The sequence below is a fragment of the Anabrus simplex genome, chromosome 5 (assembly GCF_040414725.1).
Source record: "Anabrus simplex isolate iqAnaSimp1 chromosome 5, ASM4041472v1, whole genome shotgun sequence".
Classification (NCBI taxonomy): Eukaryota; Metazoa; Arthropoda; class Insecta; order Orthoptera; family Tettigoniidae; genus Anabrus; species Anabrus simplex.
Window position 1 is genome coordinate 415,451,558 of NC_090269.1, and position 19,825 is coordinate 415,471,382.

Here is a 19,825-nt window from a genome sequence, read left to right on the forward strand (position 1 = left end):
CGGCATTTATCACCAGACAGAAGAGGTCCCTTGGCTGTTAATTTCTGTGGCGCGTAGTCCCATGTGTTCATGACCCGGTCGGGGTACATTTACGTCATCACATGGTCCCATGAGATATGGGGGTTAATGGGAATGGTTCCAATATATAAATTATGTCAAATTTCCCCATGGGAAAATCACATGTTCGTGAATATGCCTTTCAGAAAAGGAAAGTCCCGCTGCATGGCTAAATGGTATGCATGCTGGCTTTTGGCCCAGGAGGCCCCGATTTCGATTCCCGGCGGTGTCAGTGGTTTTAACATTCATTGGTTAATAGCAATGGGTTGGGGTGTGTGTGTGTGTGCCATCTTCAGCATTAGAATCTGCCATAGGTAGAGCCAGTAGCGTGCGCTGCTGGGGTAAAGTACTTTGTATTAATATTTTCTAATTATTCCTTAGAACGCTTTTTATAATGTTTAAAAAATTGCGAACTTCTAAGCCAACCAAGTACAGCTGTGCCGACAATCCGCTAGCACCATTGCAATTCAGCTTCTCCAGCGAGCTGGCTTTCCCTGCCGGAGCGATAGAGAGCTACCCCCAGGTCATTTGGGTGACGCATGCAGTTGAATCTTCCTTGAGGCGAGCTGTGGCCCCTGCGCCGACAGCAATTTACGGCGACAGGCCAGATAGCTTAGGTAAGGGGTGTTAGTCTTAATACTTGACACTCGAAGTTTTCAGCACCACACACTCGAGACTGCAAGAAAAAATATCAACATCTTAACAGTATAGCCACTTGCACATCGTCTTGCTAATAAAAATAGAGCCAGTATATGAAATCAATTGTTATATAGAAGAATATATTTTAGTCTTGGGTTTCGGAGTGTATACAGTTTTTTCGAGCAATTCATTGATTGCACGTGTAGAGTATGTGTTCCGATAGCCACATAAAAATATTTAGGTTGCCCAGCATGAACACAGAGTTAAGCGCGAATGGTTGTCTGTTATGGAGGTGTATAAAAATCAGTTTCATGGTCCATATCGCACTTTAACAGATTCAAAACTAAGTTGCTTTTTTTCCACCTTGTCGATACATTAGTTGCTTAAGGCAACTTATTGGTTAAAAGTGGTACATGTTTCGTATATTATTAACATCTTCAGCCACATAACACTGTTCAGATGAAAAATATCATATATTGAAAAAGTATGAATGCATTGAGAGAAAGTGTCCTTAAAATTAGCATAAGAAGGTTAAATGACAACATTAAAAAGACTCAAGAGAAAATATATAAATCTATATAAATAAAATTGTTTCTGTTTGTCTGTTTGTCTGTCTGTTTGTCTGTTCCACCATCACGTCGAAACGGCTGGATAGATCTCAACCAAACTTCATATTTAGAGTATACTGACCCCGGGGAAGGTTTCGATATGCATATCATTTTAAAATCTTTGAAAAGACGGGGGTTTTATAGGAAAAACGGTTTTCCTCCATTTTCTCTTATACTATTATAGGCAAAATATCGAATTTGTCGTATAAGGACGAGACAAAGCTCAATTTAATCCCCTTGACGCAAAGAACAAAACTCGGTAAGCCCTACGGGCCCGAAAACCATGTTTTAAGGCCCTAAAACCAACCGTTACGGAGATATTGGCACCACACTACCCCTGCTCTAGGAATCGGATAAAGAAATGAACTGCCGTAACCATGGCAACGTCAGCTCCAGGATTCTAGAGCAGTGAGATTATGCATGTACGTTTGGGCATAGCTGTCAACCAAAATAGGTACAAATAAGACTTAATATCTGGGAAAAAAATATACTGTTGTGTAAGGGACTCATAGGACTCCTTTGGGCGGGGATGGAAAGGGGGTGAAGAACGAGTGTAAAAATCTATATAAATAAAATTGTTTCTGTTTGTCTGTCTGTTTGTCTGTTCCACCATCACGTCGAAACGGCTGGATAGATCTCAACCAAACTTCATATTTAGGGTATACTCATCCCGGAGAAGGTTTTGATATGCATATCATTTTAAAATCCTTGAATAGACAGGGGGTTTATAGGAAAACCAGAATGGTTTTTCCACCATCACGTCGAAACGGCTGGATAGATCTCAACCAAACTTCATATTTAGAGGATACTCATCGCGGGGAAGTTTTCCATATGCATATCATTTTAAAATATTTGAATATATGGGGGGTTTATAGGAAAATCAGAATGGTTTTTCCACCATCACGTCGAAACGGCTGGATGGATCTCAACCAAACATTGTATTTAGAGTATACTAATCCCGGGGAAGGTTTAGATATGCATATCATTTTAAAATCCTTGAATAGACGGGGGGTTTATAGGAAAACCAGAGTGGTTTTCCCACCATCACGTCGAAACGGCTGGATAGATCTCAGCCAAACTTCATATTTAGAGTATACTCATCCCAGGAAAGGTTCCGATATGCATATAATTTTAAAATCTTTGAATAGACGGGGTGTTTATAGGAAAACCACAGTGGTTTTCCTCTATTTTCTCTTATACTATTGATTTTCTGTAAACTTCGTTTACCGTACGTGAAACGTCTCTTCATTATAAACAACTTTCGTTATGTTCATAATTTACCTTACTCTTCACATGACGGAGAAATTTACAATTTTCTGCTGGTATCATGCTCTGCATTTAGTGACCGACAGACCGACAACGAACCTACAGGTTACCATGGCAACGTCTCTGACTGCATGCCAGTAGGGAAGTAACGTATTGCCATTTTCCTCATCATGCTTTTAAATTCGTGGTTGTTCCTTGGGTAGATGGCAAGAGAGGCATCAATCGGCTCATCTGCGGGATATTGGCGGAATATCGTTGGAGGTTATAACCGCCCTCGAATAGATTAAGTAATAACACCATTAGTCATCTTCATATTTGTTTACCTAAGAATCACTGAACCTAAATTTCTCCTCTGTTAGCGCTTTATTATATCCATAACTCACGGCATTTATTTATTTGTCGTTATCCGGCTGTCCTCAGTTATAATCCATTTTCTATTAGTTTCAACATTCTTAACTGTATTATTTTCTTCCTTAATTACGCCGTATGTACGTGAATGCTAGAAACTACTGGATGCATTTCCACCAAGATTCGTATTTAGAATACACCTGTCCTTGATAGGTTTCAGGGCAAATATTGTTTCTAAATCCCTGAACTAACTGGTGGTTTATACGAAACCGAAACAGTGATTTTGCACTTCCAAAAAATATACACAACAAAAGTTTATGGAAGTCTACCTACCTTGGTAGAAATTAATGTCTAAACCTTTTTTTCTCATGTGCATCATTTCGATACGAGGATCAATAAGGGAGATATCATTAAAGGACCGTTTTTCTGTACAAGTCCCATCGGACTTAAGTCACGAGCGGGTGCGTGTAAAGCGTATTCCTTACAACTTGAAAACTACTGAAGACATTCGAAACAAAATTTATATTTAGCATCCACCTGTCCAAAGGTAGGTTTTAAACGTAAATAACATTTCATGTTCCGGAATGGAATGGCGGTTTATAAGGAACCGAAATGGTGATTTTACTCTTCCACAATATATACAGAACAAGACCAACCTGACTGGAAATCGACCAAACCTGATGGAATTCCACCTCTAAACCTTTTTTTTTCATGTGCATTTTTTCGTCAGGAGGATTAATAAGGGAGATATCATGAATGGTCACTTTTGCAGGTTAAGTCCAGCGGACATAGCCCAAAAGGTGTTTTACATGGAGCAGATTCCTTATCTATATAAATCAAATCGTAACGACTGTGTACCTCTACACTGACTATTTTGGCGAAATTTTCGTACAGCTTTCCGTTTAAGGGGTAATAATAACAATCTCCATAATTTTTGATTTCCTGAAAGTCCTAATTTTTACCCGCCTCGCCCAAAATCCACATTGTGGCATAATCTGCCAGAAGAATAAGAAGATAATTGAAATTTGACAAAATTATACGTTTTAGCCCGTAACGAATGAAAAATCCTATATCATTAAATTTTTCATTTTTTATCCCCGAAGAATATCGAAATATGCAGGCAATTTTAATGATGGTGCAGACCTTCGGAAATTCCTATCACGTAACGGATTTCACAATCTCCGTTCAATTTGGAATGATCTACAACCTTGGTCTTATGACTTTATGCCGTATCTGTATCCCTTTTACGTTTGATTTTTCTCTATTAATCGATGTTAAGTCAATTTGGAATTTTCACATGCATTATTCATACTTTCAATTACTTATATGAAATACAGAATCATCAAACTCTTCACGAAAATTGGCCCACTCAGTAGCTATATGTGAGCCAAATGCTACGTATGTAGCTGTCACATTATTATCCGAAAAGTAATGTAATGTGAGATGATCTTACAAAACCTTTACCCTGTTCCACGTTTCTAAATCTGACCCAAGAATAGATGACATATCATTGGACCAGCCATTTAGGCCACTAAATCCGGCGTGTCTTATGGTATAATCCTTTGTCGATATGACGTACGTTTAGTAGCAGTTAATCTGTAAATGAAGGTCTTCAATATTGTAAACACGCATATACTTTCGTATGTCGATCTATATATATTCACTGATGTCGATTTAGCGATCGAGAAAGGGTGGGTCTGCTATTGTAATCAGTACTCCCCACACCGACTTTGACTGGCAGTAGGAAAGGGTTCCTTCTCCAACTCCTGTGTAACTGTCATTAGTAAGGAAGGCCTACAATTGTAATGAATAGTTCCCTTCTCGATTTGACTTGCAGAAGGTAAGTGAGCATGCAGTTTTGTTTAAAACTCCCCTACCCGATTGTGTTTGGCAGTAGGCAAGGGTGCCCGCCATTATAAAGAAATGTACTCATCTAAAATGTGACTGGCATTAGGCATAGTGGCCTGCTATTTTGATGGAAACTCACCAACTTGGTGTGACTGGCAGTACGCTGGCTGGCAGTAGGAAAAGGGGCCTGTCATTATAATGATAACTGCACAACTCAATTTCGAGTGATAGTAGGGTAATTGCCTGCCATTATAATAAAAACTGTAATCTGTCTGGAGGTAGGAAAGGGGGGCTGCCATTTTAACGAAAACTCCCCAAATCGATTCTGTCCGCATAGTAGGCAATGGGGCCTGCAATTATAATGTAAACTTCCCAACCTGATTGTGAATGCCAGTAGGCAAGTGAGCCTGCCGTTATATCACAAATCCGTAACAAACACTTTACATTGGAAACGTACGGGGACCTCCCCATGCTCTTTCTCGGATAACGCTAAGAGACATGCAATTTTAAAACTATCTTATTTACTGCATGTACACTATTTACTTCGATATTCGAATACAATGTAGAATACCGTAGCGAAGCACGGGTACATTCGCTAGTTATTTATACAATTGCAGTTGTCAAGAAAACACTTGTACAATAGTCCATATGACATATTCTCTATGGACTATTGTATAAGAGGAGAATAAAGTCGTTTGTGTGTCCTAACATCCTTGATGAGAATAGCTAAAGAAAAAGTTTACAAAAACTCCCAAAACCAGTTGAGAAGAATGGAAGGCTTAGTTGCAAATATATACATTTGTGATTTTCAATACATGGCAGCTATATGATACATACATATATCACTATTATAGACCATTGTGCCTTTCAGCGTTCAGTCTGCAAGCCTCTGTGAGTTTTTTTGCTATTTGTTTTACGTCGCACCTACACAGATAGGTCTTATGGCGACGATGGGAGAGGAAAGGCCTAGGATTGGGAAGGAAGCATTTGCCTGGTGTGAAAATGGGAAACCGCGGAAAACCATCTTCAGGGCTGCCGACAGTGGGGTTCGAACCCACTATCTTCCGAATACTGGATACTGGCCGCACTTAAGCGATTGCAGCTATCGAGCTCGGTCCTCTGTGTGTTTGCTAGATGCCACCACAATCCTCTACTTTTAACTAGTTCTGTACCTCTCAACTTCAAATCATTAGAAATTGAGTATAGCCATCGTCGTCTTGGTCTCCCTCTACTTTTCTTACCCTCCATAACAGAGTCTATTATTCTCCAAAGTAACCTATTCTAATCCATTCGCCTCACATTACCCACCACGGAAGCCTGTTTATGCGTACAGCTTCATCCATCGAGTTCATTCCTGACTTATCCTTTATCTCCTCATTCCGATTATCCTCCTGCCATTGTTCCCATCTGTTTGTACCAGCAATCATTCTCTGTACTTTCATGTCCGTTTTCTCTAGCTTATGAATAAGATATCCTGAGTCCACCCAGCTTTCACTCCCGTAAAGCAAAGTTGGTCTCAAAACGAGTGATGTAAAGATAGTTTCGTCTATGGTAACTATTTATAAATATATTCATCTTCTCTTAGGAAATGCATTTATATCTTTAGTAGGATTTCTTTGAAGTAGTTGTAATATGACAGTCATTATGCATTTTACATTTCAGGTGAGAGTTAAGTAAATTGTTACATGTAATTAGAGAATACACATCCATAAACTAGCGTCCTTTTAATATTTCGGTACCGGGCGAGTTGGCCGTGTGGTTAGGGGCACGCAGCTGTGAACTTGCATCCGAGAGATAGTGGGTTCGACTCCCATTGTCGGCAGCACTGAATCTGCTTTTCCGTGGTTTCCCATTTTCACATCAGGCAAATGCTGGGGCTCTGCCTTAATTAAGGCCGTGGCCGCTTCCTTCCCACTCCTAGGCTTTTCCTATCCATCATCGCCATAAGACGTATCTGTGTCGGTGCGACGTAAACCCAGTTCTAAAACAAAATCGGTATGAATTAAACCAAGAACCGCGTCGGCCCAAAATTCCTAAAGTCAGGTTTTATTGGATGAGAAAAAGAAATGTCTTAGGTAATATTTGCGCTAGATAATCTAGAACTTCAAACCGTCAGCGTAGAGGCAAACAAACTTGACTGCAGAGAAGTGAACAATAAAGTTATAAGCTAGTACAATATGATTATTACAATAGTTGGAACACAGTGGTTAATGCCATACTTACGTCTGGAAAATATACAAACTATTAAATTCCGTTGTCTACTTTGACAACTTATTTCCGGAATGTATTTGAAGTATGCAGTGTGCACGTTCTTGATAATTATAACACTAATGAAAAGTGCCAGCCTTATCTAGTTATAGTTGCTGACTGCAGTAATCACATAAATGGGGTTGTAAATGAAGGCTACAGACCTCTTCGTTTGATTATGAGTTTATTTAAGGGTTGTAGTAAGGCTGTGTGTAGGTGTCACAATCAGAATGTCTGAGGATCTCATCAGGATTTCTTGACTCGAGAAATGGAAAACATCCAGCTCGATTTGTTCTCGGTTATTTTCGGCAAAACAGGAGCTTTATGAAAATGCTGCAAAGTTTGTACTAGGAAGACTTGAGCGAAAGGAGACGAGCTGTTCGACTATGCGGTATGTTCCCAGTCGTCAGTTGAGAGACGGCGTGGAATGATGTTAGTAGACGAATACGTTTGAGTTGTGTCTTTAAAAGATGACAATATGAAGACAAAGTTGGAATTCAAAACGAAAATTTGGGGATATATTCGTTCATAGGAAGAAGTGTTAGGGATGGGAATAATTTACCAAGGGAGGTGTTCCATAACATTCCTAATTGATTGGAATTATTTAAGAAACGACTAGGTAAAAAACAGATAGGGAATCTGCCACCTGGCCGACAGTCGTAAATGCAGATCGGTGGTGTCTGATTGCTACAGTTAATGGCAGTTGCTTAACGTCGCACTAACACTTTGAAATTTTCCGCGACACAAGGATGGGAAGGGGTTAGGTGTGGGAAGATAGTACACGTAGCCTTAATTAAGGTACAGTCCCAGCATTCGCCTGGTGTAAAAGCGTAAAACCATCTTCATGGCTGGCGATGGTATGATTAGAACCAACAACCTTCCGAATGCAAGTTCTTATCATTTGTGATGTTACTGCACGGCCAGCTCCCTCTATGATTGTTACAGTTCGATGATCAGCTTTGTTTCTTCCCCTAAAGTACTTTTTACACACAGACGTGTGTCATTAGATTCCTCCCCTTATCTGCAATTTTTACGCGAACAGGTCTTTGAACTTAAAACAATGCAGGCCGTACATCGGCCATTGTTTGACTCTTTCCCAGCAGTATAATGGTATTCCCTACTTCAGCCAGATTTAAAGATATAAGCGTTCGACTGGCAGGTTTCAGAATAACAAGCAGATATTTTTCTCATCAACGATGAAGGGGGTATAATTTGCCGCATATCAATCCAACAAACTATTGCTATGAGTCTCGTACATCGAACGAGTTGGCCGTGCGGTTAGTGGCGCGCAGCTCTGAGCTAACACTTGGGAGATATTGGGTTCCAATTCCATCGTCGTCTGCCCTGAAGATTATTCTCCGTGGTTTCCCATTTTTCCATTTCTACGTCGGACAAATGCTGGAGCTGTACTTTAATAAAGGCCACGCCCGCCACCTTCCCAGTCCTAGTTCTCTTCCATCCTTTCGTCGCCGAAAACCTTCGACGTTAAACAAGAAGTAAGAAAAATATCCTACACTTCCTTCCCAATCTGATTTCCTGAAGGATTTGTGTCTTACTTGAGCATGAAGAAGAGCACACACATAAGAGCAGTGCTTGTCATCTGCAAACCATGAGAGGTACCACTACAGAGAACTGTAATATATCGTTTTTCTCGCTAATGTAGCCGCAAATTGACCTTCCGCTGTTGGTGCATCGTTCTCGTTGGCATATAGCACCTTGCTACGTAAAACTGCGCCTTTCGTGATTTTGGACCTTTGCATATTTCTAATTTGAGTTTTCCAGTTAGTGAGGTGTAAAGGACATGCGAGTACGTGTGTTCTCCCACTCTGCCTCATTTATAAGCCGTACTCAAAAAGTTTCCGTTTCAGAGCGTTGCTGCAGTGGACATGCCCCGTAAAGTGACTCCGTTTCGGGTGTATAAGCACGGACATGGAGACAAAAGGATTTCAACTAACACAAACACCTGCACCTGTCCAGAAACGACATCCTTGCATGAGCTATCAAAATTTGCCAGGTTTTACATGTAGGCTCTTTCTTTTACCGCCTATGCGGTTTTCTCCTGACACTTAATACCCCGCCTTAACACTACCTTACCAACACAAACCTTGCCTGATAACGCGTCTGACGTGCAAACGGGCAGGTGCTCCTGTAGTACCAATCCCACTCTTCCCTGCTATATCTTTTCTTCTTAGAAATAACAGCATGTCGGAGACAATGTAGATTGAGTCGATTGCCACGCGGGGGCAGTGGGCTTCGGGGGCTCTCCAAAACAAAAAGAAATGAAAAAGCAAACGGATTAGTGTGGCAGTCGGGTCGTCCGAGGTGTGTGCTTTAAATGCGGCCACGTCAACTATGGCGAAGTTATTACCAAACGTGTCCAAACAGGACCAACGTGCTTTTTTTCCTGTTCTTGGCTACCAAAAGAAAGACACCGATGGACATCTATCGGACAATAAAGACTCTATATTGGGCAGTATGTCTGTTGAAAACCACCGTTGTGGAATGGTGCACCAAGTTCAGTACGGGTAGCGTTTTGACACAAGACGCCGTGCGATCTGGAAGGCCAGCCTCATCCATTACGGACAACAACAAGCGGACGGTGGATGAGGCGATTAGGGTGGACCGGCGCATAACCATTCGTGGGTCAGCAATGGATCACTTCATCAACTTCGGTAACCCTTTGAACGGTTGACGCTTCTTGTCGGAGCAGCAGGTGGTTACGCACTTCTTCACGCAGCAGGAAACGGTGTTTTACCACACGGGGATCTTCAACCTGGTGGGTCGGTGGGATAAGTGCCTAAATACCCAGGCGATTTTGTCTGACTGGCATTCCGATTGAGGACTGCACGGCCGTCGAACGGAAAATTTCTGATCGCCCCTTATAAGACCAATTCAAGGGAACCTTCACTAATGTGATCAGAGCAGACTGCTGTTGTTGAAGTTCACGGTGATTTAATGAAGTCTTACTAATAATAGAGGGGGTGATACTCACGTCCACTTGAATGCCCGGTAGTGGAAAGACTCGTGTGGGCGGAGACTCCTTTGGGACGTAGCGGTAGAACTCCTGGTCGTCACGATACCACTTGATGGAGTAGAGAGCGGCGTCCTCAAGGTCATAGTCACAAGTGAGTTTCACCGTAGTGCCCGCTCGTACTGCCTCAGGAGCCCACAACCTGAGACCCCGCAAACCGCTACCAACACCTGTAAGGAAAGTAAAATATTGTATCACATGCCTGATGGAAGTGGGTATATTTTCTTTTGGGAACGAACAACTAGGCAAACACCTACTGTGTATTTATTTATTTATTTATTTATTCATTCATTTAGTTAGTTAGTTAGTTAGTTAGTTAGTTAGTTAGTTATTTAGTTAGTTAGGTAGGTAGTTAATTGGCAATATGAAAGTACGCAGAGCTAAGCCCACTTCGTTCCTTCTTGACATATGAAATTTAAACTCCAACACATTTTGCTTTAGGTCGTGCCGACACCGAGAGGTCTTATGGCGACGATGGGATAGGAAAGGGCTAGGAGTGAAAAGGAAGCGACCGTGGCCTGGCATGAAAAAGAGAAAACTAAGGAAAACCATCTTCAGGGTTGCCGACAGCATGGTTCGAACCCACTATCTCCCGAATGCAAGCTCACAGTTGCGCGACCCTAACCGCATCGCCAGCTCGCTCTTTCAGTTTAAAATGTACATACAAAAAACAAAGCAATAATAAGAAGAACACAATGGAGATTTAAAATACAAAATAAGAACATAATAATAAAGGCACAAGCCGTGAGTGCAACGAGATTGAAACCCTTCCTCATGTTCTTGGTTTCTCCCGCAAAGTGGAGGTCTTAAGAAACAACAAACACCACTACTGAGAAGAAAAATAGCTGCGTGCTTTCAAAATACAAACCAGTTCGAAGTTTCTGAACAAGTAACCTGTACGTCAACTGAAGGTTCTATTAAACGAGTGGACATTGCAGTCATTGATATGAATTCTAACAATGGTGTCATTATCGATCAACAGTCAGATTTGAGGATACAGAAAAGATAAGGCCCTACGAGTCTTGCTTTCGTGAATTCGAAAACAAGTATAAATTGAAGAACCGGTAAGTTACTGGTATGCTGTTTTGTGCGAGTGGAACAATAACACATTTCTCCGTAAGTATTTTCAAAAGGTTTCGAATCCCTACTAGTGTTCTACAAGAAATGTCAACTGCGATTTTCAGAGATTCACTCAAAAGATTATGAAATTATATGCGTAAATTAAAAAGTTATTTTAATAAATTAAATCTATCGTGGGGGGGGGGGTGGAAGGCAGGGTTCTTTTGCTGCCCGGAAATGAATAAATATTGCAAGATTTTAAAACATTCCAATGAAGGTAATAAAATATATGTTTTTTTATTTTCCGTAGCCGTGTTGAAACACCGAATCCCGTGAGATCTCCGAAGTTAAGCAACATTGGGCGTGGTCAGGAGTTGTATGGTTTGCCATGCGGTGTTGGTGGGGGGTAAGGGAATGGAGGAGCGGAAAGGAACTGGCCACCCTACCGCACGTAAACTCCGGCTCAGGAACACCTCTGCGGAGGTTCGGACCTGCCTTCGGGCAGAATAACCCTTACCTTATTGTCCTTGCAGATTAATCAGTAGGCTGAAACATTGTGGTTTCCCTAGCTACCCTAAGTGGATTTTTCTTTGTCAATAGAAGAATAACTAGAAAAAGTACAAAATCTTATGAGATTCCAGGATTTCAGCAAAAAATAAATTCAGTAATGACTGCAATTTAGTAACATAATTCTGACCTTTTTCTCTTATTGAATAATACACAGCAAGCGAATAAATGAACTTCTGCACCAACTGTACAGTACTGTAAACCGATAATATTTTAACTAATGGTAAATTAGAAAGGTGAACATTTCTAGATCTTGGGATGTGAAATAGTGTTTGGTGTTGCGATTAATAATTTAGGACCGGGCGAGTTGGCCGTGAGCGTAGAGGCGCGCGGCTGTGAGCTTGCATGCGGGAGATAGGGGGTTCGAATCCCACTGTCGGCAGCCCTGAAGATGGTTTTCCGTGGTTTCCCATTTTCACACCAGGCAAATGCTGGGGCTGTACCTTAATTAAGACCACGGCCGCTTCCTTCCATCTCCTAGGCCTATCCTATCCCATCGTTGCCATAAGACCTATATGTGTCGGTGCGACGTAAAGTCCCTAGCAAAAAAGGAAATAATCATTTTTGAACATAAAAATTTCAATAAATCAATCAATACTGATCTGCATTTAGGACAGTCGCCCAGGTAGCAGATTCCCCATCTGTTTTCTCCTAGTCTTTTCTTAAATGATTTTTGAAAGAAATTGGACATTTATTGAACATCTCCCTTGGTAAGTTGTTCCAATTCCTAACTTCGCTGCCTATAATTGAATATTTTCCCCAATTTGTCCTCTTGAATTGCAACTTTATTATCATATTTTGATTTTTCCTGCTTTTAAAGACATCACTCGAACTTTTTCGTCTACTAACGTCATTCCGCGCCATCTCTCCACTGACAGCTCGAACATACGACTGAGACGAGGACCTCGCCTTCTTTCTGCCCAGTCTTCCCAGCCCAAACTTTGCAGCATTTTTGTAACGCTATTCTTTTGTCGGAAATCACCCAGAACAAATCGAGCTGCTTTTCTTTGGATTTTTTCCAGTTCTTTAATCAAGTAATCCTGGTGAGGGTCCGATACACAGGAACTATACTCTAGTTGGGGTCTTACCAGATACTTATATGCCCTCTCCTCTACATCCTTACTACAACCCCTAAATACCCTCATAACCATGTGCAGAGATCTGTACCTTTCGTTGACATTCCCATTTATGTGATGGCATATGACCTCCGGAGAGGCCTGGTGGGAGTCCTTTTCTCGTAGTCGGCATATTAGGCGACCTGCATGTCTATGAAGATCAGGGCCCTATCTAGGATGATTTCCAATGCTGAATAGGCCAGGCACACCGAGACCCGAGCCATTAGAATCAACCAATTAAGGTTTAAATCTCCAACCCGGCCTGGAATGTAACCCGGGACCCTCTGGACTAAAGGCCAGCACGCTAACCGTTTAGCCATGGAGCCGCACATTTTGGTACATAAAAAGGGATGAAACTATGTAATTCCTGAGAACCAATTTTTTCACTTAAAATTTTCCTCAATATTTGAAATGAAATTATTAATCTTCTGTTTTTTTAAAGACTTGAAATCAAACAAACTTCGTAAAATTTGTGTTGAAGTGTGAAGTGGACAAAATACATTACAGGTTTTATAATGAAAATGTCTTAGAAATGTCTTTTCACTAATTCGAGGAAAAAAGAATTTCCGACAATTGGTAAAATGAGGGTGTCATCAAACGAGGGGAAGGACCCTGAAAGATGACACCTGAGGCCTCGTAAATCAAATATTATCTTCAGTATCAAAAACGGATTTCACGTGGAAGGCCTAATAGGGGAGATGAGAGTCAGGAACATAGCCCAAGTAAAGTATAACCAAGTAAACTCAGTTGAGGTTCCAGTTGTCACCAAATTACACACCAGAGTTGGGTAGCCATCGCTTTTTGCAACCTCTCACAACAGACAGTTGGGTACTGCGGATGTATTCTTGAACTTCACACAAAGAGAATTCTTCAACTTCTTAAGCTGCCTCGTTCGCTAACTTCCTTTGTGAATTAGTGAGAGAATGAAGGCTTCTATTTTCTGAAGTCGTGGCCTACATAAACTATTTTGTAATGCGGTCGCCTTCTACCGGTCAGCAAATATGAGGCGGCTGTTGTAAATAGTGGACTGGTCTTGCACCCAAGTATACCATGGCTTTAACAAGCAACACCACCTACATAGCACAATAGAGCCAAACACAGACGTCCAATAGCGCGTAAATGATATGAACAAATACTTGCAAAAATGATTATTTTCCTCTTACAAATTATTTGAGTTATTTACTTATAGTAGAACAATTCCTGACCCTTCGGGACCGTTTTCATAGTTTTATATGTTTCCTTCCTTATGGTGTAACATTCTAATTTTGTCCCTGCACGGTGCTGGTTCTTAAGTGACAATATCGATTATGTGAATAGGAATTTGCCATTCCTAACTGAGAGATCCATTCTTGTCCTAAATGATGTAAATTTTGCATTTCTTGTATTCTAACGCTAGCCGCGTGGTGTAGGGGTAGCGTACCTGCCTCTTACCCGGAGGCCCCGAGTTCGATTCCCGGCCAGGTCAGGGATTTTTATCTGAACCTGAGGGCTGGTTCGAGGTCCACTCAGCCTACGTGATTAGAATTGAGGAGCAACCTGACGGTGAGATAGCGGTCCCGGTCTAGAAAGCCAAGAATAACTGCCCAGAGGATTCGTCGTGCTGACCACACGACACCTCGTAATCTGCAGGCCTTCAGGCTGAGCAGCGGTAGCTGGTAGGCCAAGGCCCTCCAATGGCTGTAGTGCCATGGGGTTTGGTTTGGTTCTTTTTGTATTCTGTGTTAGAGAAATTAATTACTTTAACTAATGACTAAAACTTAACCAAACCCCATGATGCAATAGCTCCGAAGGGCCATTATCTGCCAAGCGACCGCTGTTCAGCCTGAAGGCCTGCAAATTTTGAGTTGTCATATGGTCAGCACAATGAATCCTCTCGGCCGCTATTCTTGGCTTCCTAGATTGGGGCCGCTACCTCACCGTCAGATAACTCCTCAATTGTAATCACGTAGGCTGAGTGGACCACAAAACAGCCCTCAGATCCAGATAGAACGTCTAGATCTGTCCAGGAATCGAATCCGGAACCTCCGAGTAAGAGGCAGCCACGCTACCCTTATATCGCAGGGCCGGCGAATGACTAGCGTGTAATAAATTTTTAAAAATTCCACAGTTCTAGCCCTTCAAGGCAAGCAACTCAATGTTAAAAACATCCTAGGAACATGTGCTACGAATTTTAGGAAAATAAAACATAGTAAAGTATAAGAATATATTCTTTATTCCTTACAATCCTTGTCTTAATCATTGTTATCCGGTCGATTAGACTAGCAGTTTGCCTTCTTCTACCCCTACGAGCGCTAATGTCAGCCAATGCATTGTCCCACTTAAGCACCTCTACGAGCGCTAATGTCAGCCAATGCATTGTTCCATTTAAGCACCTCTACGAGCGCTAATGTCAGCCAATGCATTGTTCCACTCAAGCACCACTACGAGCGCTAATGTCAACCAATGCATTGTTCCACTTAAGCACCACTACGAGCGCTAATGTCAGTCAATGCATTGTTCCACTCAAGCACCACTACGAGCGCTAATGTCAGCCAATGCATTGTTCCACTCAAGCACCACTACGAGCGCTAATGTCAGCCAATGCATTGTTCCACTTAAGCACCACTACGAGCGCTAATGTCAGTCAATGCATTGTTCCACTTAAGCACCACTACGAGCGCTAATGTCAGCCAATGCATTGTTCCACTTGAGCACCACTGCGAGCGCTAATGTCAGCCAATGCATTGTTCCACTTAATGCCTTATGACTAAATTCGGTGTGGACATTTTGCATAAAATTAAAAAAACGCCTCAGGACATTGAACCACGGATCATATTACAGAAAGAATTACGTAAATAAATTATTTTGGCTAGGATTTTTAATCAAAAGAAAACGAATAAAGAAGCAAGAGATTTAAGGCGTTTTTTCTGGAACTGCATTTAGGCCGGAAATGATTATCAAAATTTTTCTTTTTAGTTTGAAATAGCTATGAAAGACTCACAACTTGAAGACTTTCCGGGCCCTTTAGCCCTTCAACGTGCGGTGCAATTGACGAAATGATTTAATTGTACGTTTTTTGTAGTATGGGAACCACTACTTTGTCTGCTAAGAAATGATTTCAACATTAACATCTCGTTCATGATAAGAATTAAGGGGAGATGTAGGCAGATTTACTGTCATATGTGTGTCTGCACATATATTTTACAATTTACATCACATCTAAATGAAATGTGTAACACACGTTTAATATGATATCCATAGTTACAGTGAATACTTTTATAAGGGGGAATGAAATAATTTTATTTTAACTTATTGAAGTATCATTTGTTTCATACGCCACTGCATTTAGCTACTTATTTTGGTTAGGTAATGTCATAAAATTTAAAATTTGAAATATATTAATAACCTAATTAAGTACGAAGACTTTAAAGTTCAGTAACTATTTTAAAATATATATATTGATTTTCTGTCATTTATCTTTGCACTTCATGGTAATTTCTTCACAATTTCTTTTCAATATTTTAATGCATAAAATTGTTCATATTCATCACAATGAAAGACTCCACCACTTCAAGTTTTATATTTACATCTGTGACCTGTGTTCACAATTTTATGAAATTCCATCAAGCAGTTATCGAGATAATTGTACCTAAATTATAAAATAGTGTGAAATTCAGGAAATCAAGAAAAGGTTTTCATAATAAATTTTCACGACTTCACCTCCCCTAAAACTGCCCTAAATCGTACTCTTCTCCTTCATTAGCATCCCCTGTTATTCTCTTGACTGCTCTGAACGAAGACGAAAGAAGATATGGCCTTCTGTAAATCACTGCCGGAAGTTCCACTCACAAAACTGGGGAATAAGGCATCACTCATTGCCAGAAATACTAAGTGATGGGCGTCGCATACTGCAGTGCATGATTATTTTAATTTTTAAGTGGCATTTTCAGTTCGAATTTCAATGTAATATTTTGAGATTATATTCTCCTTTGTATATCTTTCAAGAAACATATAAAAGGAAATTTTTTCTTTTTCATTTTTTCCTCCGTATGACTATGTTGTTGCTGGTTGTAATGCTGCTGTTGGTGGTTGTAATGTTACGATCCTGCGGCAAATAAAGAGAGCAATTACCTGAAAAAACAAATTTGACACAGACAGGAGGGATCAAACATACTCGACCAGATTTTTCATCTTCGGTTCTAGTGTGCAGTACAGCTTCACAGAAATGTTTGCTTTTTGCCGACATAGCCAGGCATCGAACTACTTCATTTAACCTATGGAAGATTCTAGTTCACACCCGACTGAGGTTGCCGGATATTTGAATGGTGGAAATATATCCATTTTGGCGCACCGTGCCATACGATATGAGCGTGTAAGTGGTCTCTGGGGTCACATTTGGTGTTTACCCGCTAAATAAATTATACCTTCATAGATCACCCTACGGATTTCTGGCTCCGTGTCATCGGTAGAAGCTACGATGCAAACCAGTTGCGAGGCTGAATACCTCACGACAACGACGATTGTTTTTTTTTCCTATTTATTTCTTTATTGTTATTTTGTATAAGGAAAGGTTAGGTTTAGGGGAACGCAGAGCTTCATGGCTGGAAGAGAAGAATAATACTCCTCAATTTTCAGAATGTATTTATGAGTCAATTCACATTTTAATAGGGAATTCTGAAGTACCAAACGCACGAATATATAAACAAGATACCTAAAATAAATTGAGGTCAACAATGAATTTAACAACAATAGTACGATAACAAATTACAAGACTAGAGAACCAGTCTTCAAAACTATTAAGGTAATAAGCTAACAATTATGACCTCAGAGCAATGAGATGTCTCGTCAAGGGAGGTACTGCATACATAGTGGGTTTTCAAGCCCCGTTTTACTAGGTAGCATAAGAAATAACAGTACACACGTTCTGTAAAGGAAACAGGATTATTAAACCGTCGATCACTACGAAACAAGTTCCCACAAAAAATAACTAATTCGGATTTCCTCCCTCATATGCAATAGAAGAGTGTTCAAAAGTAAGACTAACTCCAAACGAAGAAATAATAGGTTTTAGAAAAGGCCAGCAATTGGGAAATGCCAGAGATATAACGCTAACACGAGATCCCTCCAATGATATAGTTAACATAACAAACTACTAGGGCGAGGTTGCCCAATTTAAACAGGGGTTAATCCCAAGATACATTGCGATTAGGAGAGAGAAAACCTAGAAATCTAAGGCGATAAACAGAGTTTAAATTTAGAAAATCCTAACCCGCAGTAAAATAAAGGTGTGCAGGATTCCGAGGGTAACACACTCGAATATCCTGGTGACAAAAATTCAATTCATGTCTGATAACTAAGATAGTCCGGCTTGGCGATACACTTACTGAATCACACGATTAAGAATAGTGACTACATTACCCAACATAAGTTAAAACCTGACCTATCAATTTAGATAGGGGAATATCTACATGGTAGACTAAAATATCTCCCTCAACCAGAAAGGTAGATCAGAAAAAAGGCTTCATTAAACTACATTTAAAAGATGCGGTACCTCATTTATCACGCTAGCCATGGTGCAGTAGATGAGTCCTAGTCCGATTTTCGATGGAGTGAAAATATCCCTTGCTGAGAAGAATGACGTTCCTATTATAGCCAGTTGGCCGCGCGTTCATTGAACACATTTATGGCCACCTAGGCAATCGAGGAAGGAGTACAAATCCCGAGAACAAAATGTATCACGGGAACACAAATTTCCGAGAATTAGGGCTAGATCAGAGGTGCTTCCACTGGGCTTTTCTTCCCACCGGCACACAGCATATAAGTGAGTGGGCGAGTGGTGAAGGTCACTGTGTGCGCTTCAGCGACAGCAACGTCGCGGTTATGTCACAGGCCGTGAAATCAATGAACGACGGAAGTTCATTTCAGTATTAAGGGAATAATGCTATTTAGACATGTCTCATGGCTGCGGGCCATCTAAAATTAGCGACAGAAAATGTGCGAGGCGATGTTACCTAGCAACCGTGAAATACTGGTGGATGGCCATGGCTGAGAGACATAGAGAAGGCTGTTTGATCAAAAGGCCTAATCTCATCACACTGTAGAGAACTGATCATTTCATTCGTGGTAATTTCAAACGACCTCAATTAGTTTCTCTCTTTCGACGCACTGAAACCTACACTTGTCGGCGACAAATTCCATATAGATATAGAACGGATACATCTTATTCTAGAGGAACGAAAGCTGGTCTTCCTGACGACTTGATTTCAGGAGAAAGAAGAGTATATAGGAGTGGCTGAGGAGGCTTTTAGCCTGGATCAGAAGAATGAATAGCTCTACTACTCTAGTAGAGGAATATGCAAGTCCAGGGGTGAAACCCCACAAGATGTCTCTATAAACTTTTCGTTAGATGCAAATAAATTAACCCTCATCAATTTGAGTTTCATTTATCGAAAGACATATTTATGATCTGATTTTTCCGAAGGAAAATTCAACAACTTTTTAAAACTTTCACTAAGTTCCAAAACATAAACCGTGCCAAAATTACGTATTTCCAGTATTACCTTATCAATTTAGAAAGAAAACTTCTTCTTCTGGTACCGTCTCCGCAAAGAAGGTGAGTGCGACCATCACGGAGTCCCTTTTCTTCCTATTTTGTGATCCTCGTGTTGTGTAGTAGATGTCGACTATTTGTTTTTCTCAATTTCGACGGTGCGCGAGCAATACTGGTAACCTATCCATTATTCTCCTTCGCCTTCCAGCAACGCATGGATAGGCAGTCCATCAGCACAATATTAGTTGAATTCATTTTCCTATGCTAGTATGTAAAAGAAAATGAACCTTACCATACCGTACTGTAGGATTGTGTAGAAGTATTTACGCACTACTACAGTAGAATGCATTAAGTGTTTTAAAGAACGCAATGTGTAGGAGAACGGCCGACAAGCAAGTACTAACACAGGATCATAGCCAAGTACAAGGGTACAGAATAGCTTGAGGGTGAAGAACTTCTGCAAGCTACTTCCACCCCTCCGTAAAGAAGAAGTATGGGAAACCATTCCCAA

General features: G+C 40.8%; 1 protein-coding gene across 1 annotated transcript in view; it reads right to left on the reverse strand.

Annotated features, from left to right (window-relative positions):
- The window catches only part of LOC136875025 (cell adhesion molecule 2), a 215,496-nt gene that overhangs the window by 74,063 nt on the left and 121,608 nt on the right, over positions 1-19,825 (reverse strand). The window contains exon 2 of the mRNA XM_067148745.2: positions 10,006-10,214. Within this exon, the coding sequence (XP_067004846.2) occupies positions 10,006-10,214 (209 nt within the window). The remainder of the gene's footprint in view (positions 1-10,005; positions 10,215-19,825) is intronic.